At 51.3% G+C, this 23583-nt stretch overlaps 2 protein-coding genes across 3 annotated transcripts; one reads left to right on the forward strand and one right to left on the reverse strand.

The window, feature by feature from the left end:
* The first annotated feature begins 8332 nt into the window (after positions 1-8332).
* TROAP (trophinin associated protein) lies at positions 8333-14944 on the forward strand. 2 transcript variants are annotated; one of them, XM_044756222.2, is made up of 15 exons: positions 8333-8443; positions 8727-8881; positions 8986-9172; positions 9691-9848; positions 9942-10079; positions 10271-10353; positions 10857-10909; positions 11394-11515; positions 12467-12583; positions 12691-12774; positions 12916-12975; positions 13226-13360; positions 13527-14145; positions 14421-14614; positions 14775-14944. In XM_044756222.2, the coding sequence occupies exons 2-15, from the start codon at positions 8738-8740 to the stop codon at positions 14820-14822; spliced, it is 2142 nt and encodes a 713-aa protein (XP_044612157.2). In that variant the 5' UTR covers positions 8333-8443; positions 8727-8737; the 3' UTR covers positions 14823-14944. The 2 variants fall into 2 exon arrangements, with proteins under 2 accessions (XP_044612157.2, XP_014705488.3); XM_014850002.3 differs by having other exon boundaries at positions 8344-8477.
* Positions 14945-15549: 605 nt separating this feature from the next.
* On the reverse strand, positions 15550-19751 carry C1QL4 (complement C1q like 4). Its single transcript, XM_014850126.3, has 2 exons — positions 18581-19751; positions 15550-16399 (listed from the first exon to the last, which is right to left on the reverse strand). The coding sequence occupies exons 1-2, from the start codon at positions 19115-19117 to the stop codon at positions 16220-16222; spliced, it is 717 nt and encodes a 238-aa protein (XP_014705612.3). The 5' UTR covers positions 19118-19751; the 3' UTR covers positions 15550-16219.
* Between the last annotated feature and the right edge of the window lie 3832 nt (positions 19752-23583).

Here is a 23583-nt window from a genome sequence, read left to right on the forward strand (position 1 = left end):
AAGGAAGTGAGAGGGAAAGTAAAATCTCAATAATAGTTAAAAATAATAGTAGCTAACATTTACTGAGTGCTTACCCAATAAATTTCTTGTCAAGAATTAACTCATTTAAACCTCAGAACAACCTATTAGATGGATACAATGATTATCCCCATGTTATAGATGAGGAAATTTACGGGTGAAGCAACTTGCTCAAGGTTACAGGGTTAGAAAGGAGAAGGGATTCAAACCCAGGTAGCTCCACTCTGGCAGCTGGACACAGTGCTGTGGTCGAGAAGGAGGCAGACAGCTTGGGAAAATGCCCTAAATGTCCAGAAGGAGCTTGCAATGTTTGAGGAACTAAAGAAAGGCCAGTGATGGCAGATGCTGCTATCTGTCCTCTAAAATCAGTTTTCTCTTCGACCACAATAATAAAAATATCAGCTGGCATATCACCAATCAGAATAAAGACCACATTTCCCAGCCTCCCATAGGGCTTGGTATGGTCATGTGACTAAGTTCTGGCCAATAGGATGCAAGAATAAGTATCATGTGGCAAACCTGCAGCTCTTCTTTAAGGGATAGCTGGTGAGAGCCCTTTCTCCTGCTTCTTCTTTGTTCCTTCTTCGAACCTGTCCACATCCTGCCACTCTGGAGCCTGAGGATAAGGGCCATACCCAGGGAAGGACAGGATATTGAGCTGGAAGAAACTGCCGTACCAGCCCTGGATTGCCTACTATTGAATTGTTTTTTTTAAACAAACGTTATTTTTTACGGTAGTTTTAGGTTCACGAGAAAATTTACTGGAAAATACAGAGAATTTCCATATACCCTCTGTCTTAATCAGCTCTGGCTGCCGTAACAAAATACTATAGACTGGGTGGCTCAAACAACAGAAGTTAGTTTTCTCAGAGTTCCAGGGGTGAAGTCTGAGATCAAGGTGCCAGCATGGTTGGTTTCTGATTAGGGCTCCTCTCCTAGTTTGTAGACGGCCACCTTCCCACTGTGTCCTCACATTGTGGGGGGCGGGAGGGGAGTAGAAAGAGCAAGTTCTTTGGTTTCTCTTATAAGGGCACTAATCCCATCATGAGGGCCTTACCTTTAGGATCTCATGTAAACCTGACTATCTCCCAAAGGCCCCATGTCCAAATCCCATCCCATTGGGGGTTAGGCCTTCAACATATGAATTTGGGGGGGCACACAATTCAGCCCATAGCACTCCCTGTCCCCACACACATACAACCTCCACCACAATCAACATCCTGCACCACAGTGTATTATTGGATTTTTAAGTGGAAGATAAATAAATAAGTTTATATCTCATTTAAGCCACTGTTGCATGGGGTTTATCCAACTGATCCAGCCATTGTAGCTGGATCTTAGTAAGAGAGGAGAGGGGTCTGCATGTGGTTGGAGAGGAGGCAGAGAAGGAGACAATGCAGGGCCTTATGAGCCATAATACTTGGAAAAACTTTGGTTGATCCTGACCATAGCTGCAAAGTACTCTAGAAAAGCCATGTTACAATATTTCCTTTTCTGGAGAAGAAATGGAATTGCTAAATTATCACTGTTGTTACTGGAGTGAGGTCTGTCTAGTCCAAGAGAAAATTTATACAACATACAACAAAATTCTTATATCTCTTTGCCCAGACCAGTATGCTTGCTACTTTTAAAGGTTTCTGTTAGAGAATAGAAAATGCTCGCTTTTTTTTTTTTTGAGGAAGATTAGCGCTGAGCTAACTGCAGCCAATCCTCCTCTTTTTGCTGAGGAACACTAGCCCTGAGCTAACATCCGTGCCCATCTTCCTCTACTTTATATGTGGGACGCCTACCACAGCATGGCATGCCAAGCGGTGCCATGTCCACACCCGGGATCCAAAACAGCGAACCCCGGGCCACTGAAGCGGAACATGCACACTTGACCGCTGCGCCACTGGGCCAGCCCCAATGCTTGCTTCTTAATACCTCAAATGAGAAAGAAAAAGTTGCAGTTGGTTGTCATCATTGTTAGTAATTTCTGCCCTAATAAAGATTACACAAGGGGAATATTAACACCTTTCTTCCAGGAACCAGTGACTAGGCCACATCCACAGAACTTGACCATGAATGAAACTCTCTGTGCTACCCCTGTTAAGACAAAGGAATCTTAAATATTTGAAATGAAAGAATAAACCTCACCAGCAGAGGGCTAAGAAACCACTGTAGGTTATGTCTGATTATTATTTAATATTTGGGTATCTTAATTTTAAAATAAATCAGCTATAGAACAAAATCTTTTTTTGGCTGATCTCTCTTTTTATTGTGAAAATTTTTCATCTCAATTCATTAAAAGGAGTCTGGCAAAGAGAAGAAAGCCTCCCTTATTTTGGCAAGTTCCTAAGATAATTTGGTAAAAACAATAAAAAGCCTTTGAAGTATTTTAAGCCAGGTAAATGATATGGTTTTTAAAGGCCAGTCTTTTTTTTTTTTTTTAAGATTTTACTTCTCCCTAAAGCCCCCTGGTACCTAGTTGTATATTTTAGTTGTGGGTCCTTCTAGCTGTGGCATGTGGGATGCCACCTCAGCATGGCCTGATGAGCAGTGCCATGTCTGTGCCCAGGATTCGCAGTGGTGAAACCCTGGGCCACCAAAGTGGAGCATGCAAACTTCAGCACTTAGCCATGGGGCCAGTCCCTAAAGGCCAATCTTAAACTCGTGGTTTTCAATATATTTAGATCTAGAAATACAGATGTAAATGAGGTGCTTTCAGATGTGTATGTGTGTGTGTGTGTGTGTGTAGAGTATATCCCCTAGCTCTGTGCACTGAGAGGGCTTGAGGGCAGCAATAGCCTAATAAGCAATGAGCACAGCTAGTGTCCAGCTCTTTGTTTCTAAACTAAATTCTCCACTAAAAGGAACCAGAGCTCCTTGGAGAAATGGCTGATTCCAGAGCTGATGCAGGGAAAGTATAAATTGAGCCTGAAACATGTTGCTATGCCAGAAAGAAAAGAAATGCTAAAAAATGATGAATGCTAACAGGAGACGGTTATGCTGAAAGAATACAGAAGACAACTTGAAAGGGTTCCCACTGACCACATCAGAGAGAACTTGAGTATCAGAATCAACAATATTAGTCATTGGATAATCATCCACTGAATATAATAGGAATTTATGAGTCCATACTGATATAATTAAGTAAATAAAGTGAAGGTTTGATGAGGAATGGAATATTTACATAATCTCAAAGTACTTCCTCACACAAAATATTAATTATGGAGGGGGAAGAGTCATTTACAGTGGAGAAAACTGGCAGATAGCACTTTAATCAAGTAACAGGACAAAGGGAAATGGATGCCACCGGATAGGGTGCAGTAGGAAGAAAACAGCATCATTTCTGTGACAGTCCTGCCAAAGATGCCCTGACTCTAATCAGGAAGAAACATCAGACAAATCCAGATTGGGGGACATTCTGCAAATAACTGGCCTGTAATCCTCAAAAGTGTCAAGGTCATGAAAGTTAAGAATAAAGAACTGTTCCAGATTGAAGGAGACTAAAGAGACATAACAGCTAAATCTGACACACGATTCTGGACTGGATCCTTTTGCTATAAAGGACATTACTTAGAAAACTGATGAATCTTGAATGGGTTCTGAAGGTTAGATGGTAAGAATGTATTAATACTCTTTCACTGATTTTGATGGTTTTATTGTGGTTATGTAAGAGAATGTCCTTGTTAGCAGGAAATATACACTAAAATATTAGGGGGAGATGGGGCAATATATTGACAACTTACGCTCAAATGGTTAAGCAAAAAAATTCTTTGTATTATTCCTGTGAATTTTCTGTAAAGTTTGAGCTTGTTTCATAAAACAGGTGAAAAAATAGGTTATTCTTTGGAAAAATTTTAGATGGTTTCCCACAAGTCAAGATTGCCCCTGGCACTGTTACTGTTTAACATAATATTGGAAGTTCTGTACAATGAAGTAAGAAAAAACCAACAAAATCAAACAAAACAAAACAAAACAAGAGGGGCCAAGCCCCGTGGTTGAGTGGTTAAGTTTGCACGCTCCGCTTTGGCGACCCAGGGTTTGGCCAGTTCAAATCCTGGGCGCGGACATGGCACCGCTCATCAAGCCATGCTGAGGCGGCATCTCACATGCCACAACTAGAAGGATCCATAACGAAAAATACACAAGTATGTACTGGGGGCTTTGGGGAGAATAAAGGAAAAGTAAAATCTTAAAAAAAACAAAACAAAACAAACCCAACAAGAATAACAGAAAACTCAACAAGGTGTAAAAACTGAAAGAGAACATGTAAAATTGTTTTTATTTGTAAAACACATAATTATCTCTATAGAAAACCCAACAGAATCAACAAACTAGGAAAACCAAGAAAAGAGTTCATTAAGTTTGCCAGATAGAAAATCAACTATATTCCTCTACAGACCAAAAGGAAATATTTGTAATGTCTCAAGTGGACATGGGGTTAATATGCAGAATATACAGTGAAATCTTATAAATTGACAAGAATAAAGACAGGAAAGCCAAAAGTAAAAAATGCACAGAGGATATGAGCAGGCATTTCAAAGAGGGGAAGCTCTGTTGGGTGAAAGAATATGAAGCAACACTCAAACTCACTAGTAATCAGAGAAAAGTAGTTTAAAATAACCCATTAGAATTGTAAAAATTAGAAAGTGGTGTAATATCAAGTGTTGGAGAGGATAGAGGCCATAAGAACTTTCAAGTAACATTGTTGAGAGTATAAAGAGCCACAGATCTTTTGAAGAATAATCTGGCAGTACTTAGTGAAGTTAAGTATGCATAAGCTTCATGACCCAGAAATTCCACTCCTGGATATATGTCCCAAGGAAATTCTTGAATGCATTCACAGGGGACCACTAAGATGATCATCCTCTGGAATTATTTATAGAAGTGGTAAGTGAATAAGTAAAGTATAATGGATGTCTATGATGGAATCCTAAACAGCCATTATAAGCAATGAACTAGATTATATATAGCAATAAGGATGGATCCCAGAAACTGAGTTCACTGAAAAAAGTAAAAATAGAATTACAGGGTAATGCCATTTATGCAAATGAAAAACATATATACTAAACAACCTGTAGTAGGTTGAATAACGCCCCCCCCCCCCCAAACACAAGACGTTCACACCTTAATCACCTGAATCTGAGAATCTTACCTTATATGGCAAAAGGGACTTTGAAGATGTGGTTAAATTAAGGATTTTGAGATGGGGAGATTATCCTGGATTATATGGGCAGGCCTGATGTAATCACAGAGTTTTTATAAGAGGGAGGCAGGAGATCAGAGTGAGTAGTGGATGTGATGACTGATGCAAAAAGTTGGAGTGATGAAAGAAGGGGCTATAAGCTAAGAAATGCTGGCAGCCTCCGGAAGCTGGAAAAGGGAAGCAAACAGACTCTCCCCTGAAGCCTCCAGAAAGAATGTAGCCATGCCAACACCTTGATTTCAGACATCTGACCTCCAAAGTTATATGAAAATAACTTCCCATTGTTTTAAGCCACTAAATTTATGGCAATTTCTTACAGCAGCAATAGGAAACTAATACACAACCCTACATATTTTACAAGTGTACGTGCATAGTTAAGAACATATATATATCAAGCACATTAGAGTGATGTCTAGGGGGGAGAGGAATAGGAGTGCAGCAGGGAATGAAGGGGGATGATAGAATAAAACAAGAAAGGTGACTTGCATGCCGATGAAAACATTATGTTATAACCTGAGGAGGAAGATTAATTCAAATCCTCGCATGCAAGGTCCTGTAAGGACAGACAGAAGCAGATCACTCTGACCGCTACGTAGAAAACAGATTAGATGCTCTGATAGGAGTGGCAGATATTCTGAACATTGGCTCTTTTAAAGACTTTTCTGATATAAAATCAGTCTCCTTTGTACCCTGGCTCTGTGAAGGTGGTGCCCTGAGGAGCAGGCATAAATATTTTGGTCATCGAAAGGTATATCACTCATGGTAAATCACTCAATTTCTCTTACGAATTTGGTTAGTGTGAGTCACTCCCAAGATCTACTCTGGGTAGCCTGGCAAACTCAAGCTCCTAGGTTCGTGAAGCTGAGGACCAGACCTGCCCTGCATTGACTACCTTAAAATCGTGTGAAGCCACTTTGCAGCCAGCCTCTGTCGTGATGCCTCCCCATCCTTCAAACTTCAGTCTTATTCCTCCCTGTATTCCAAATGCCTAGCAAAGGGCCTTATACACAGTATGTGCACAAAGCTTGTTAGCAGCCATTTCTCCTGAACTAGTGGTTAGGATCTGGCACATTCACAGTATCTGTTAGTGGAACAAGCTGACTTTCCCTTTATCTTAACTCAGACCATCTTTCTAATTTTTTTTTTTAAAGATTGGCAGCTGAGCTAACATCTGTTGCCAATCTTCTTTTTCTACCTTCTTCTTCTTCTCCCCAAAGCCCCCCAGTACATAGTTGTATATTCTAGTTAAAGGTCCTTCTGGTTCTGCTATGTGGGATGCCACTTCAGCAGGGCTTGATGAGCAGTGCTAGGTCTGCGCCCAGGATCTGAACTGGAGAAATCCTGGGCCACCGAAGTGGAGCGCACCAGCTTAACCACTGGGCCACAGGCTGGCCCCACCACCTTTCTAGTTTTATTTCCTACTATTTCCTATGTTCCATCTACCCGTAAGGACTCACTACTCTTGGAACACTCCATATTCTTTCCTGTTTTTTTGCCTTTGCAAGCACTATTTCTAGTGACTAGAATAGTCTTCTCATTTATAAGAGGAAGTTCAAATATTACTTCTTGGAGATCTTCCATGTCTCTCCATGCATTCATTTGATCAATTATTCATCCATCCATTGACTCATTTAACAAATATCGAGCACCTTTACAAGCTAGGCACAACGCAAGGCACTGAAAATATGATGGTAAGCCAAAAATAAAGGGTCAGCACCCTCATGGATATCTAGCAGAGGAGATCGAGTTTAGTAAACATAACATATTATCTTCACATTGATGAACATACAATTACCAACTGAGATACATGCTCTGAGGAAACAAACACTCTTCTTCAAGAACATAACCAAAGAATCTTTTTTAGATAAGAGCGGGTCATGAGTAGAGGGCTTCAAGGGAGTAACAGTGAATATCAATTCGCAGGCACAAATAGGCAAAGTGGAAGCAAAAAAGGCATTCCAGACACAGAGACTAGAGGAACACGACAATTTGAGGAACTGAAAGGGGCAACAGAGTCGGAAAGCAGAGAACAAGGGGGACCGTGGTTTACAAGCCCGGGAGTTTGAGTGGGGAGAGGTCAACGCACAGCGGCAACATGACCAGGTTTGCTTTTTGGAAAGATTACTCTAGCTGCTACACGGTGAATGGATTACAGTGGAGAGCAAGAGAGAATGGAGGAGGGGAGCCTCCTGCAATCCTCTGGGTGACATTTGGGTAGAATACGGTGGTAGTAACGAAGACGAAGAAAGTAAATGAATTCTGAGGATAATTAAAAGGTAAAATTAGTAAGAGTGAATGAGAGATTGGCAGGGGAGGGAAAGTGGAGTTCAAGAATAATTCCAAGTCTCTGGCTTGTATAAGAGGAACCACTGTAGTTAGAGGGCAACATTTGCCAGAGTCCCGTCCACTTGAAACCATCGCCCATTTCCAATCTTCCATTAGGGGTTACCCCTATCCGTTCTAACCAGTGTATTTTAGGTTTCCTCAGTCTAGGTTCCCTCAGTTTCACACCCCTGCCTGCCAAAAACAGGCAGGTGAGACCCTTCTCCTCTAGGTCTGAGTGTTGAATGAGTTCCTGTTTCTGATCTGTGAAACGGAGATCACGCCTCATCAGGTCGTGAGGCTGGAGTGAGAAACGATTGTTTCTTTTTATTTTTGTTATTGTTAGGCTCAGTTCAATTCCCTTCAACCCGCTCCACCCGTTTGGGGGCAGTTCCTCGTCCCCGGCATAACGTGTTTCCTATAAGCGTCTGGAATGACGTCCCCAAGGCTGGACGCCGCACTCTGGTTAGAGTCAGGTCAGACGCTCGGGCCTTCCTCCAACACCGTTATCCGCAGTCAGGGCAACCAGTCCATCCCACAAAGCCGCGAGAAGGGACCTTCCCTCACCAGTCCCGAGACCTCGCGAGAGTACGACGGCGCCCGTTGTCGCCTAGACTCGGAGCGCCACGCCTTCCCGGCCTCGGAATGGCCTCCTCCTTCCTCTTTCCCCCACCTTCCACCCCGCGCTCCGCTCTCGGATTGGCTGATTGAGCCGGGTCAGTAATTTCCTGGCCAGACAGCGGTTCGACGACTAGTCTTTCTTCCGGCACCGCCTCCAAAGCCTGCGGATTGGACGGCTGAGTCAGGTGTCACGAGCCTCCGCGGGAGTGCGGACGAGCCAATCAGGAGCGTGGCGTATTTTACAAACTGGGGAAGTAGCAGCAGCAGAAGCCGAGTCAGGGAAAAAGCGAAGCAAGTGGGGCGACCCTGAGGGGTTCTGGTGAAGGCGAGGCACGGGGATCTTGGAGGGAATGAGGGCTGTAGAGGCTCATAGGGAGGAGAGGCAGCTCTGGGTCCTGGAGCCAAAGAGTGGCTCAGGGTGTCTGGAGGTGGCACCCTAAAGAGAGGCCTTGCAGGCGCCGGGGTCTTCTGGGCGCGTGGATTTGGGCGGAGGTGGGAGTATTAGGGATGTCGAGATCAATGACCCGAACTGGCTGAGCTTTGATCCTCCATCCTGCCTTCTTCTCCATCTCAGTTGTAGCCGTCATGGCCACCCTCCGAGCCAGGAAGGATCCTCTCCTCCCGGGTGTATCTCCCACCCCTAGCAAGATTCCCGTACGCTCTCAGAGACGGCTGCCTCTCCCCACAGTCAAGTCCTGCGCCGTGGACCAGGAGAACCAAGATCCAAGGGTAAGAGGGGCCTGGTGGGTGAAGACAGCAGCTACAACGAGGCAGCACACACCAGCCATACACCTCAACGCTGAACCCCAGCTTTTTGTCCTCCTCTCCCGCAGAGATTGGTGCAGAAGCTCAGTATTCAGCACCCGCTCGTTGACTCAGCAGGCCTCAGGCTGAAAGCCACACATCAAACAGAGAAATTAGAGAGATTGGTGGGGAGCTCTCAGCTCCGAAACCCCTTGGAGGAGCTCAAACCTAGCCCTGGGGGACAAAATGTGGAGGCTGGGCCCTCGACCCAGACAGGTACCTGCTGGAGGCTTGAAAACACACAGTTTCCTTGGCTGGTTGGGAGAATGGGATGGGTGCAGTGGGGTTTTGGGGCTTTGTACTCTCCTGATCTCCTGCTTACTATGAGTCCTGGTCTCTGTTCCTGGAAAGCTCTTTGCTCTCAGAAGCCCTCTCCTTCCTTCAGCAAAATGTCATCTCTTTATAAGCCTTTTCCAACTCCCCTAGTCATGATCAATTGCGCTGTGTTCTAATACCTTGCAGTACTTCTTTTATAACACATCCATCCTTTGGCTTGAGTCTCTTACCTCTCTATACTTTGATAATAGCTTTTTCAGGATGGAGGCTTTGTCTTACTCAACTCTGGGCCCCAGTGACTTATGTAAAGTACTGTGAACGTTTGGTGAGCTGAGGTCAATTGAATGGGTTTCTTTGGCTCACTCTTCTATCTCAAGGTGACTACACTAGGGTCCCTGGTCCTTCAGCCTTCCTCCTTCCTGTTCCTTCTCACCTTTCCTTCTCCTCTTCCCTTGCAGAGGCTCCAGGGGCCATAGAGTTTGTGGCTGACCCTGCAGCCCTGGCCACCATCCTGTCAGGTGAGGGGGTGAAGAGCTGTCACCTGGGGCGGCAGCCCAGTCTGGCTCAGAGAGTCCTGGTTCGAGGGAGCCAGGGAGGCACCATCCAGAGGGGCCAGGTAATGAGACAGGAAGGATATGAGGAAATCAGGCTGGGGTACACTGAGGAGGGAATCCTGAGCCTGTGCTGATAGCCTCTTTTGATGTCCTAGGGTGCCCGGGCCTCTGCATATTTGGCCCCCAAAACCCCCACCCACCAACTGGACCCTGCCAGGGCTTCCTGCTTTTCGAGGCTGGAGGGACCAGGACCACGCGGCCGGACCTTGTGCCCCCAGAGGCTAGAGGCTCTGGTGAGTGCCCTTGAGGGGCTGACCTCAGTGCTTCTGGGAGCTCCTTCCAGGGACAGAGCTGGGCCTCAGGAGAGAAGATACCTTATGATAAGCCAGAGGGGTTCTGTGGAAGCAGATGACATTGGTGGTGAGGCCGGAGGGTTTGGGGACTACCTCTGACTCTGCTTCTATCTCTTGCTCTTATGGGTCAGATCCCACCTTCAGGACGTTCCTTGCACCCCTCCGCTCGCCCCAGTTTCAAGGAGCTAAGAAGAGAGACAAGTGGAAGCAGCCGGTGAGAAGGAGAGGGTCACTTGGAAAAGGATGATCCAGTGTTGGGTATAGGGGTCCCTCGGGGCTGGGGCCTTCCTCGGAAGCTTTAGGACTTCCTGGGATGGGAAGGAGGAAACCTGTGCTTTCCCAGGGTGAGCGCTTGGAAGAGGGTGCAGGCCTTCACAGCCAGACCTCAGTATGGCATCAGTTTCTTCAGATTGTAGGGGGGGGAAGGGGACAGAAATGAGAGGTGCCATCTCTTTTGTTTAGTGGCTAGAGCATAGACTGTAGCAATAAATGGAATTGGGGTTTGGTTCCTGACTCTTACCACTTACTAGTTATGCAAGTTTGCCTTAACCTCCGAGCTTCAGTTTCCTCAATCTGTCAAATGAGGTTAATGTTTGTATCATCATTAGAGGTTGTTATGAGAATTAAATGAGATGATGTTTGTAAAGCACTTAGCACAGTGCCCAGCTCATACTTGGTACTCAGTGACTGCTAGCCCATTGTCCTTATTGTCATCAGGACTTCAGTGAGCCAGGCCTCGGGATTGCTCCTGGAGACTCCAGTCCAGCCTGGTGAGTGTGTCTGGCCATGGGAAGAGAATAGGGGCAGGCGAGCTGGCTGTCTGCAGCAGGGAGCAAGACAAGAGAAAGCTCAGCAGGCTGGGGGGGATGGGGAAAGGCGAGATCAGAAGGAGCCAGAAAGGAAGAGACCTTCCTGATAGGCCAGAGGTTGGCTCAGTTGCACTTGTGTCAAAGGAGGTGGTCCCCCTTTCTACCCTCTCCCTGCCACTGCCTGCAAGATTTACGTTCCACTCACTGCTCTCGCCTCAGCCCCTAAGAGCCATCACCACACCCCTAGCCCACTCAGAGTGTCCGGATTTATAAGTGATTACTGAGATAGTGCTGGACTCCAAGGGGATGCTGGATGGGTCCCGCCCCTGATGGTGGAGTGAGGCCTGTCAAACTGGCTTACCTTCTTCAGAGGAGGTTGCAGTGCCCTGTGCCAGACTTTGGTGGGTGTTCCAGACATTATATTAAATTTTCTGTTTCCTCCTAGCTTCCTCTCTCCCTGAAGGAAAACATGAAGTTGTCACTCACTCAGATGAAGTAGGAGGGGGTCCCCTTGGTCTGGCCCAGCGGGTACCATTAAGAGAAACCAGAGAGATAACCCGAACCAGGGTGAGATGGGACCCTCCTGGGATGGGGGAAAGGGGCAGAGAGACACTTGGGGAAATTCCCCAACCAGCACTGAGGATTGTGGGTGGAGCCAGGCAGTTCTGGGCCTGGGCCTCTGGATGTTAATTGACCCTCAGTTTGCCTCAGATGGGCCTAGGCCCTCTCTAGAGTGGGACTGGCCTCTGTTTACCAGGTGTCTGGGGCCTGGGGTAAGAGGTCACAGTCCTGTATATATTTGTATTACCATACAGTGCTGAGAGTCAGACAGATCTGACACTTGTCAGCCAAAAGCATTCATTCATTTATTCACCCCACAAGTATTTATTGACCAGCTGTGTGACAAGCACTGTTCTAGGTTCTGGATATACAATAGTAAATAAGTTCACATCTAGAAGGAGGAGACAGAAAATAAACTCATGTGTAAAATATATAGTATGTCAGACAGTGATAAGTTCTCTGTAAAAAAACAAAAAAAGGCACTGAAGCAGAAGTGGGGGAATTGCTACTGCAAGTTCAAATAGATTAGTCAGGGGGATCTCATTGAGGAGACGACATTTAAGTGGAGACCAGAAAGAAAGAATTGAGGGAGTGAGACATACGGATATCTGGGGGAAGAAGTGCCAGGCCAAGAGAACTGCAGGTGCAAAGGCCCTGAGGAGGGCACGTGCCTAGTGTGTTTAAGGATCAGCAAGAAGGAGACGCCAGCAAGGCTGAAGCAGAGTAAGGAGAACCACAGAAAGTGAGGTTAGAGCGATGACAGGATCAGATTGGGTAAGGACTTATAAACTATTGTAAGACCTTGGCTTTTACTTGCAATGAGTGGAAAGCCATGGGGTGGGGGGATGAACAAGGGAGAGTGACATGATCTGATTAGGTCTTAAAAGAATCACACTGGCTACTGCAGTGAGAACAAAGGGGGAGGGGCTCACTCTTCCTCTGTGTTCCTCTCCACAGGACAGCCATGACTCCCACCTGATGCCCTCCCCTGGCTGTGTGGCGCCACCTTCCATTGCCCGTCCATCACCCTTTGGACGGGCTCAGCGTGTCCTGTCCCCTGCCCCCTCAGCTCCGGTTTGTATCCATAACTCCTGGGGGCAGGGCAAGGACAGAACAGTCTGGCCAGGATCTCTGCTAGGTCTGGGTTTTGTTTCTGCTCAACCACTCCTGTCTCTTTCCAGACCTCATATTCAGTGTTGCGGCGTTTGGCCATTCGCCCCAAAATCCAGTTTACACCCATCCCATCAGCCCCCAGAGTTCAACAGGTACGAGAGGACAGGGGAGGTAGCTGGCATAGGCCAGGGCTTGGAGAGGAAGGGAATGGATGGGTACAGGGAGAGTCAAGACGCAAGGGGAGATTGGGCCCCATCTGTGGGTGCCTTGTTGACATCATGCCTCTATTCCAGGCCCAGTGGTTGAGTGGCCTCTCCCCTCAGTCTTGCCCAGAAGAGCCTGCCCTGCCCTGGGTAAGTATCAGAAGCATTTCCATGCTGAGATCCCTCACTCTCCTGTTCTCATGAGGCCCAGCAGTTTGAGGCAGGTGGGCTCTCTGGAAAAGCTAACTCTCCTGCTTCTCTGCTGTCCCTCTTAATCTAAGTCTAAGGCCTCTCAGTTAGGGAACTTGGTCCCTTCTTCCTGAGGGTGGGACTCAGACTGCTCTTCCTGCCCTAGCCTAGCTTCCTCACATGGCCCCTATCCTCCCCTATCATATGGCAGGAGCAGATTGCAGTTCGGTTATTTGACCAGGAGAGTTGTATAAGGTTGCAGGAGGGGCCTGGGACACTACCTGTGGCAACTCCCTATGGACCCCACCCCAGTAGAACCCCCAACCTCCAGGAGCTGAAGATGCAGGTGGGTCTGAGTGGGCAACAGCTGTGATGCCTGATGGGTAGTGAAAGGGCTGGGAAAGGGAGAAACAGCATAAGAGGTGGGTATGGGATAGGACAATGTGGATAGAGACTTGAACCCACATCTTGACACCTCACTGGGGTACTCTCTTACTCTCTCCCATCCACAGCGCATTGGTATCCTGCAGCAGCTTTTGCGACAGGAGGTAGAGGGGCTGGCAGGGGGCAAATGTGCCCCCCTTAATGGAGGCTCCTCTCTGGATATGGTTGAACTTCAGCCTCTGCTGGCTGAGATTTCTAAAACTCGGAATGCCCCAGAGCACAGTTTGGGGACTTCCCACCTTCCTGGACTGTTTCAGCACTCTGGGCTGCCAAAGCCCTGCGTTCCAGAGGAGGGTGAGGAACCACAGCCCTGCCCGGGAGCAGAGCGTGAGGTAGCTCAGCCCTGTCCTCCCACAGAGCCAGGGCCCCCAGAGTCCTGCCATAGGAGGGAGCCTGAGGTACCAGAGCCCTCTGCCCAGGAACAGCCCTGCCCTCCGGTAGAGCCTGGACCCCTTCAGGCCTGTCCCCAGAGGCAGACTGGACTCCCAGAGCCCTCCCCTAGGCTAGAGTCTGGGGCATCAGAGGCCTGCTCCCTGGAACCTAGAAGTCCAGAGGCCAGCCCACATCCCTGCCACAGTCAGGGGGCTCCAGAGACCACCAGCCTGATCTTCTCCTCCCAACGCCCACTTTGTGCCAGCCCCTCTATCTGCTCACTCCAGTCTCTGAAGCCCCCAACAGGCCAGGCAGGTAAGGAGTTGGTTGGAAGGGGTTGTGAACAAAGGAGGTCCTCATCTCATGCTGGAGCAGGGGCCCCGCCCTGCACCAGGTGATCCCATGCTTTCCCTTCCCCACCTCCCCTGCCCCAGCCTGGCTCTCCCTCAGGAGGGAGGGAGAGGCTGCGCTTCCAGCCCTGTGCTCCTAATTGGCTTGACCCTTGGGAAGGGAGTGAGAAAGGGCAGGTTATGGTGGGAGGATAGGACTCCAGAGCCTGCCCTGAACTCTCTGTGGCCCTTGGCCCTCAGGCTCCAACAGTTTGGCCCCTCGAGCCTTGGCCCTGAGGCAGCGCCTCAAAGCATGTCTGACGGCCATCCACTGCTTCCATGAAGCCCGCCTGGATGATGAGTGTGCCTTCTACACCAGCCGAGCCCCTCCCCCAGGACCCACCCGGGTCTGCACCAACCCTGTGGCCACATTACTCGAATGGCAGGATGCCCTGGTGAGCCTGTGTTCCACATCCAGGCTGTGCCTGCACGGCAAGCCTGTGGAAGTAGGAAGTGGGGCAGGGGCCAACCTCAGCTCCTTTACAGAGGTCAGGGAGCAGGGTTGGCTACTGTTCAAGGATGAGTGGGCTGTGACAAGGTCTTCTCTGTCTCCAGTGTTTTATTCCAGTCGGTTCTGCTGCCCCTCAGGACTCGCCATCATGAGGCATCCGCCTCCACCTACTCCTGCTCTGCCTTGCTCCTTCGTTTTAGCCCTTATTTATTGTTGGTCCACCCCATGGACTGGGAGCCAACACCCTTTTGTCCTTCAATAAAGTTTCTTAAGTGTCAAAATACCTGTTTCCTTCTGGTCCAACCTAAGCCATCTACTGCTGTCACTCTCTGATGGCCCACATGGTGGCAGTGTCCTCCAGCTTAGAAGCCAGCCCTGGGCTCTCAGGATGCCCTAGGCTCCCTCACCTAGGAGCTGTCCTGAAGGGAGGAAGTCATCCCACTCAGCAAGCGCTAGGAGTGTGTTGGGGGGCAAATGTGGGCCTACCGCCTGCCCTTCTCCTAGCTCTTGGAGATCACTGCCACTGACAGGAACCACCAGCTACTCCCTTAGCCCCTAGAGCTCCTCTTAGAACTCTTTCCCTGCATCAGGCAGAAAGCAGAAGCACCAGACCTGTGTCTTTGGAATCCTCCCTTGTGAGTGTCACTCTGGTTGGTGTCTCCCTACAATGTAAGGCCTCAAAGCTGTCCTGAGGCTGAGACCCTTTCCTTTCCATAGCAGAGTAGAAGCCCTAAGCTACTCCCCTTTTCTTCTCCCCTGGAGGCAGGCTTTGGCAGACAGTGATGGTCACGGTGGGAGTCCTTGAAGGAGTGAGGGATTGGGTCAGCCACTTTTGCCCACTCTGTGCACCAAGTTAGGAGGCACACACATTCTCCAACTTCACTTTATTCGAAGAGGCAACAGCAGCTGTAGCCCCAGGGCCTAACCCAGATGAGGGTGAAATGGTGATGAAATGGGGACTGTACAGAATGAGTTCTAAATGCTAGGAAAGAATTCATTAGTTCCTCCAGTTCACAGGAAGGCTTCCAGGGCCAGACCTTAGAGCCTGAAAATAGACATGAGGGGAGGAGGGGATGGCAGGAGAAGGTTGTCATGACAGGACCAGCGCCTACCCCATCCTAGTGTCTCCTCTCCTCCCGCCTAGATGGGCTCCTGTTTCTATTCTCTCCCTCCCAAGATGCCAGGGCTTCCCTTCTGCTTTCAGTGGCTCTGAGCTCTAGCTAGTGAAACTGTTCCCCAGCTACCGGAAGAGGAAAGCCACGACCGTGGCCTCTCTACCTCCCGGCTTTCACAGGCAGACAGGGATGCCACTGGTCCCTTCCCAAGCCCCTCTGCTCCTTCTCCGCCCTGGCTTACTCCACTCTCCAGCCACTTATACCCCGGAGCACCAAGAGTCCGCCCATTAAGGCCGCTTCCAGGAGTGGGAGGATTGGCCCCACCGCCAGGCTCTCAAAGGATGGGGTGGCGCCTTGGGTGGGGCCAGCTGAAGGTGGGTGAGGAGGGGAGCTCAGGCGCAGGGCGAGCGGGAGCGCGGGGGATGGGGCCCGGCTCAGTCCGGGTAGATGATGAAGCCAGAGAAGGTGCTGTACTTGTTGGTGTTACCGCCGTGCACCTTCCCCCCGTCCAGCTTGATGAAGACTTCGTCACCCACGTCAAGGTGCAGGATGACGCTGTTGCTGGCATAGTCGTAGTTCTGGTCCGCGTCCTGAGCAATGGCGCTGGCCCGGACCTAGTGAGGGAGAAGAAGAGAACAACTCACTCATGTCCTGTGTGGGGCTGGAGCGATGAGAGGGGTTGGGCCCAGTAGGTGCAGCTGGGCATGTGAAGGCCCGGTGAGGGTAGCAGACGGCAGGGGCTGGGGAGGACAAGGAGAGTCCAGGAGATCCCTGAGCTGCTCAGGCACTGCCGTTCACTAGCCGTGTGACTCAGGCAAGTTTCATGCCTTCTCTGGGCCTCAATTTGAGCTATATGGTGGGAGATAATAATAGAGCCTACCTCATAAGGTTGGTAAGACTAAATAAGTTGTTACACGTGAAGTGTGTTAGAACAGTGCTTTGCACATATAAAATGCTATATAGGATTTGCGATTACCATTTAAAAAATAAAAATTGCCTGTAGGAAAATTTCTAAGAAGCTGAACCCCTAAACTTGCATTCCTTTCCCCCAGTGTGATAGGGCTCAGGTGTGTCTCTGCGTATGCAAGAGTGCCGGGCCATAGCAAAGTGCAATGATGCCTTCTTGCCTCCGGGAGCCTATTTCCCCTCCTACCGCCTGCTGGCGCCCCGACGTGGGGGTCGCCTTCCATACTAACAGGCCTCTCCTCCCCTCTGGCCTCGCTGCTGCCGGTCGCCTCGGGCCGCCAGCCCCCTCCCCATTCCCACTCTTGCTGTCCCGCGGGGCTGGTTATTAACTTATTAATTATTCATCATTATTCTAATCACTATTTACCATCCCCAGGGCCGCAGCGCCCGCGCCGCAGAATACTGAGTGGGAGCCGCGCGGCCCCCGCCCCCTCGGAAACCGACACGCTCAGACACAGCCTCGCCCCCTCTGCGCTCAGATACCCGACACAGACCACACACACTTACTCAGCGCCACACGCAGATAGACCCCGCTCTATTCTCACACCTTCGCACCCCGCACCCACAGACACACTCGCATCAGGCACACACGCACACTCCCTTACACTCATGCACTATCTCACTCCCACACAGACACACATACACGCTCACTCCCTTTCCCTGGGTTCCTGGGGCGGCCCTGCCGGGAGGAGACCCCAGTCCAGTGCCTGCGGGTCTTGGGAGCTGGAGAACTCTGTGCCATATCCGGACGGGGGTTTGGACAGCCAGACAGCAGGCCTGATGCGCCCTGTCAACACCACCCTATCCATCCCGGCATTGAGGTCACCGCTCAGCCCCAACCCCCAACCTTACCCCGCCCCCCACCCCACCCTTGGCCTGCCTGGCCCAAGCACCTCCCACGACACCCACTCCTGCGGCCTCTTGCTCCTTCTATGCGTGTCCCAGTCCTGAGCTGAGTCCTTGAGGACTACTGTCCCAAGCCAAGGCAGCAGTGACTCTGATCTGACCACAGGGGCAGAGAGCAGCAGAACCTGGCGCGGAGAGGTTGCCAGGGAGGATGTGGGGCCTACTGACCAGGCTGGGGTCCCAAGGCTTCTGCTCTTTCCATCCCTTGCCTCTTTCTTCCTCCAAATCCATTCCTTCAAGCCGCCTGGCTGGCCCCTGAGCTGCCCTACCATTTCCCACCTCTGCCTACGGATTCAGTATTATCAGCAGAGGGTAAGGCCTGCTGTAGACTAGCCCCAGGCCCTGGGGCTAGCAACAGACCTGCCTGGCAAATGAGAGAGTGTTTTTTTTTCTTTTTACCTTTTCCTCAAAAATCCAAGCTGAATGTCCCCACATGGGGATGGCTGCCAACTGTCCATTGCCTGAGACCAGGATTCCATTCTAATTCGAAGGAGCAAGACTCCAGGTAACTTGCCCATCGCCAGGCTGGGAAGCTGGAAGCCCAGGAGGGCTACCCGGAAAGAGAGGGTGTCTCACGACCGGACGAGAAAGGATGTTAATTGGCAGGGAAAGACACCAAAGAGGTTTGGTGTACGATTGCCTATAGTCGGAGTCTGAGGTAGCAGCTGCAGAGACATTAAATTTTGAGTCCTGAATTCTAATTCTGACACCATTCCTAATGCTCCATGAGACCCTGAGCTGGTCGTTTCCTTTCTTCAGCCCCCAATTCCTCTGGCTAAATGAAGTGATTTCTAAGTTCTTGGCAGCCGGCCGTTCCTGGATTCAGCCACGGTGTTCGGGGAAGGGGTTCGGGTTGTGTAATGAGTGCAGGGAAATAAAGCTGCCCGGGTGGATCTGGGGCTGGGTGGGAGAGGGCATCTCACCTGTCCATTCTTCATCAGGTCCGCCCACATGCTGGTGCCGTCGCCGCCGCGCATGAGCACATGGTAAGCAAAGAAGTAGACACCTGGCATGGGGCAGGTGAACTTGCCACTGGCCGCCTCATAAGCGTTGCCCACGTTGGTCACCACGTCGTCGAAGCGCAGCACCTCATAACCTTCGTGTGGCCTCCGCAGGCCCGCGTAGAAGGCAATGCGAGGCACATAGCCAGCAGGGGGCGCCACCCCGCCCGGGCCTGGGCCGGGAGGGCCCGGGGGACCTGGCTTGCCGGGCTCTCCTGGAGGCCCTCTGGGACCTGGCGGTCCCGGGGGTCCTCGCAGACCTGCCTTCCCGCGCCGGCCCATCTCTCCCTTGGTGCCCGGCGGGTAAGGGGGCACGGAGGCTGGCGCGCCGTCGGTCCCTGGGCCTCGAGGCCCATGCGGGTCGCACACCATGCGGCAGCGACCCAGCATCTCGTAGTGCGCCGGCCCGCGGGAGCTCTGCACCAGCAGTGGAATGGCCACCAGCAGAAGCAGCACCATGGCCACCCCGACGGCCGCGCCCGCCACCCGCTTTCGGCGGCTCAGCCGAGACGCGGCCAGGGCCAGCAGATCCTCTTCACTCTTGGGCGCAATGGCGACGGAGGCCCGGGGCTCTCCTCGGGCCCCAGAGGCGGTGGCCGGGCTCGGGCCTGGGTCGGGAACCCCCCGACGGCTGCGCCCGGCCCCCACGCCCCTGAGGGCTCCCGCCTCAGCGGTGCTGTTCCCCAAATCTGTCAAGGCGGAGGTCCCCCCGTGGGCTGGGCCACAGGCAGCTCCCGACGGTTCAGAACCCGCGGTCCTCTATTACCCTCCTGTTCAGCCTAACACTCCCGGGCGCCTGAAATCAGCGGCTTCTCGGACGGCTGGTTTCTTACAGATCTAGGATGCCTGCTCTCCGGACAGCTGCTTTCTCAAGGATGGCGGCGCCTGGGTCCCCGGCTACCCAGACGGATCGCTCCCGGCCGGAGCGGGGACTACTCTCCGCACTCTGGACGTCCCGGGTGGCGCTCACCGGACGCGACCTCCTCACAGGTTTGCGCTCTGGTTCTTGGCGAGCACTGACTTGCCTTTCGACCCCCGCCGCTGCCTCAGCCCCTGCTAGAGCCCTGGTCCCGCGTCTCTCTCCTGCTAGCGCTCTGGCTCTCTGCGTCCCCAACCTTCTCCCCTCCCTCCCGGGGCGGCAGTGCGGGTGGTGTGAGCCGCCGCGCGGCGGGAGCCTCTATAAGCGGCGGGGGGCGGAGCGACCCCTGGTGCCCAGAGCGGGAAGCGCGGGGGCGGGGCAGGCAAAGGCCCCCACCCGCGTCCATCCAGCCTCTCGGTTCCTGCCCCGCTCTGAGCCGGTTCTGCAGGGATTCACTGCCCCCACCCTATCCTTACTTTCACCCTCTTCCCCGAGTGTGGTATTCCCTGAGCCCAGAGAAGCCAGAAACAGCGATGGGATAAAAAGGGGTGGAGATACACACACAGAAAAGACGGAGACGGATTCCGGGGCTAAAAAGAACCCTCCTCCCCCAAAGAGAAGCCCACAAACAAGAAGGGCGAGAAAAGACAGAAATTCGTCACCCCACGCCCCGCAGTGCCCGTGACCAAAGAACATATGGTAAAGGGTTCAACTGGCACATGGTGGCCTGAACGGAAAAAGGTAGATCTCCAGTCCCGCGTCCCCTCGACCCCCAGTGTTGGGGGGCGCAGAGCAGCCGAGTGAGTGAGGGAGGAGAGAGAGCGAGAAAGCAGACCAGCCTTGGGGAGCGAGCAGGAAACCGACAGGAAAGCAGAGAAGGAGCGACAGGGAAATCAAGAGACGGAAAGCCAGATAGAGACGCAGAGACAGAGACAAAGCTTGGGAAAGAGACTAACTGACAGCCCCCGAGGGGGAGAGGGAGAGACAGAGACGGAGAGAGAGAGACTGAGCCGAGACAGGTTGACAGATCGAGAGAGAAATGTAAATGGCGCGCTGCAGAGAGACACCCAGGTCCGTGTTCGGACTCCAATGTGACATATCAACTGTGGGGAAGACGCGGGGGCGGGGCGGTTCTTGGAGCAGAGTGGTAGGCTCTGGGCCTGTGCATTGTGACAGTGTGCTGGCAAGTGTGGACATGGCCTTGGGACCCCAGCCTCGTGTGTCCCTGGGTGAGTGGGATTGCAGATTGTGTGTTGTCGTTGCATGTGTGTGTGTGAGGGCTGTTTCAAGGGAGGTTTTGTATATGTCTTCCTCTTAGTCCCTAAATGTGGGACCCCAGGAATGCCATCCCTCCTATCTCAGGACTGAAGAGTTTAGACAGTCTACTGGGGAGAAATAGTCAGAACGCAGTTCTAGTCGCACTTGCCCTGCCCAGCCCAGCCCAGCCCCACCCCTGCCCTAGTCCTACACCTTGTCCAGCCCCAGGATCTCTGCCCCTTCTCCCTTCCTCAAAGGTCTGTGGTTAGATGGAAACCCAGAGAAGTAGGACCCCACATAATAAATGTTTGGGGGAGGGATTTGAAGTTATGCAAATTAACATAACCAAAATGCAGATTAAGTGTTAGGCACCCTCCTGTGAGAGGTGACTGTGTCTGTCATTCTGTTGACCCGGAGGGAACACAAGCTTTGTTAGATCCCTCTCTGTGAGGTGTCAGAGTCCAGGGAAAAAGCTAATGGCTGCATCATTCCTTAGGGTCTAGCCTCTCTGCCGGAAATTTCTTGCTCATAGGCACCCCAGGGCCAGAGGCTTGCAGAAGGGACTCCAGGACTGGGGCAAAAGTGGGGATGAGTCCCTGGAGTTGGAGACCCTGCAGGTGGACGGCTGCAAAGGAGCTCTTTGAGACTAGGATAAGGATAAGCCAAGACTGTAATGTATAGGAATCAGTTGTGTAAAAAGGTGGGCACAGGGCACGCCGGGGCATGATTATTGGGTGGAAGGTGATGTCCTCATCTCTTGTTTCCTGTTCCCCTTCCCTGCACCTTCCAGCCCACAATGGGACAGGGAGAAAGAGGTTGCCGGGGCTGGGCCTGTGTGGAGAGAGGCCCCTGTGTGCTTGAAAGGGTTAGGAGAGAAAGGATTGGCAGTCAGTGGGGGAGGGGCCTCCTCCTCCAACCATAAATACAAATTTTATTCAAGGTCTTTGTCGCCATTTGTCTTCCTCGGGGGGCTGAGGGCCATGTTGCCCCTTGCATGTCTAATTCCAGATCTGCTCCCCCAGGCTGGATGATGGATGGATCAGAGAGGAGAGAGCAGGCAGGGGCTCACACGGGCCTCCCCTGCCCCATCCTTAAGCCCCATCAACCCAGGTCCTACCACCCGTCTCCTTCCTCCTCCTCCCTCCCCTCCCATCCCTCAGTCACCAGAGCTCTCTCGGCTCCCCACCCCACTCTCTTACTCACCAAGGCCCTCCTTTTGAGCCCCTCACCTCAGCCCCTTCCAGGTCCCAGCCCTCTTCTCTCGGGAGCTTCCCTTCTCCTCCCATCCCCAGCCCAGGCTGTGAGCTGCGGTGACCAGCAGGGCTGCAGGCAGCAGTGGGTTGTGTGTGGTGGGGGGAGCAGGCTTGGCTCACAGGGAGCCGAGGGGCCAGCTCCATGAATTTATTCATGTTCTGTTGCTCTTTCCCCACGCTCTGGAATGAAGCTGCCAGCTCACCAGGTCCTTATTGCTTCCCCTGCAGCTGTCACATTCAGTCGAGGAGGGACCTGGGTAGGGTCAAGGCCAGCCAGTGCTCCTGGAGCCAGAAGTCAAGTGTCTGGGCTCAAGAGGAAATAGTGGGGCCCAGTGTGGGGTCTGGGACGATTTACCCAGAGCTGCTTAGGCAGCCAAACTGGAAGGCCCCAGGGAGATGGTGTGGTTGGGTACGGGAAATAGACAAAGAAGGGTATGCTGAAGGACATAGAAGGGGCAGTGGAGGTGGGGACAAGGCTGATAGGGGGATGGGAGGGGAGAGGAAGCTTTTAAGGAGTCCCCTAGGCTCCCCTATTTAAAAGCACCACCCAGGGGCTGTCTCCGTGGCGGAGTGGTTAAGTTTACGCGCTCCACTGCGGCGGCCCAGGGTTCAGATCCTGGGCGCTGACATGGCACCGCTCGTCAGGCCACATTGAGGTGGCCTCCCACATCCCACAACTAGAAGGACCTGCAACTAGGATATAAAACTATGTCCAGGGGGGTTTGGGAAGATAAAGCAGAAAGAAAAAAAAGATTGGCAACAGTTGTTAGCTCAGGTGCCAATCTTTAAAAAAATAATAATAAAAAAGTAAATAAAAGCACCACCCAGTCAGAATCCTACCTTAACCTCTACCCTTGACTCTGCACTAACCCTGACCCTAATCCCAAATTATAGACTTGACTCCTCTCTACTCCTAAAATGAATCCTAACTCTTTAACCAGACCCTAATGGAACCCATCACCACCTGTCCTGTCCTGTCCTGGAACCCAGAGGCCTCCCCCAAATTTGCCCCAGGGCTTACAGCTAGGTGTGTGTCAGAGTTCTGAGAACCAGACTTTGGATTAGCATGTGATTAGCATATGATTTGCATGTGATGTGTACCTTCTACTCTGAGGAAGTTTTCCTGTTAAAATTTTATGAGTCTAGAGGAAAGGTCCTGGCTCCTTGAAGGTTCTCTTTTTTTTGTTCCTTCTCCCACACTCCTTGTCAGTAACCCAGACTCTCTCAAGGGAAGAAAGGAGGTGAGAAGATGAGCAACAGGGGGCTCATGAGAGGGAAGATCCTGGCAGTGTGATCTGCCCCTGTCACTTGCAGTGTAACCTCCACAAGCCTCAATTTCCTCATCTGTAAGAGGAGAGGAACCAGCTGGCTGATGTTACCTTAGGATCTAAGGAAGTGGGTTTTGGTTTTTTTTCTTTTCTTTTCTAGCACACTCTGCTTCCTCGCCTTTCAGTGTCTTTCATGGTGTGGTTCTCCCCGACTCTGTACACACTCTCTGGCTTTCAGCTCCCACATCGACGATCGCATAGACATGGAGGCAGCCTGGGTTGCCTGGT

Source organism: Equus asinus, chromosome 22 (assembly GCF_041296235.1).
Source record: "Equus asinus isolate D_3611 breed Donkey chromosome 22, EquAss-T2T_v2, whole genome shotgun sequence".
NCBI classification, from domain to species: Eukaryota; Metazoa; Chordata; class Mammalia; order Perissodactyla; family Equidae; genus Equus; species Equus asinus.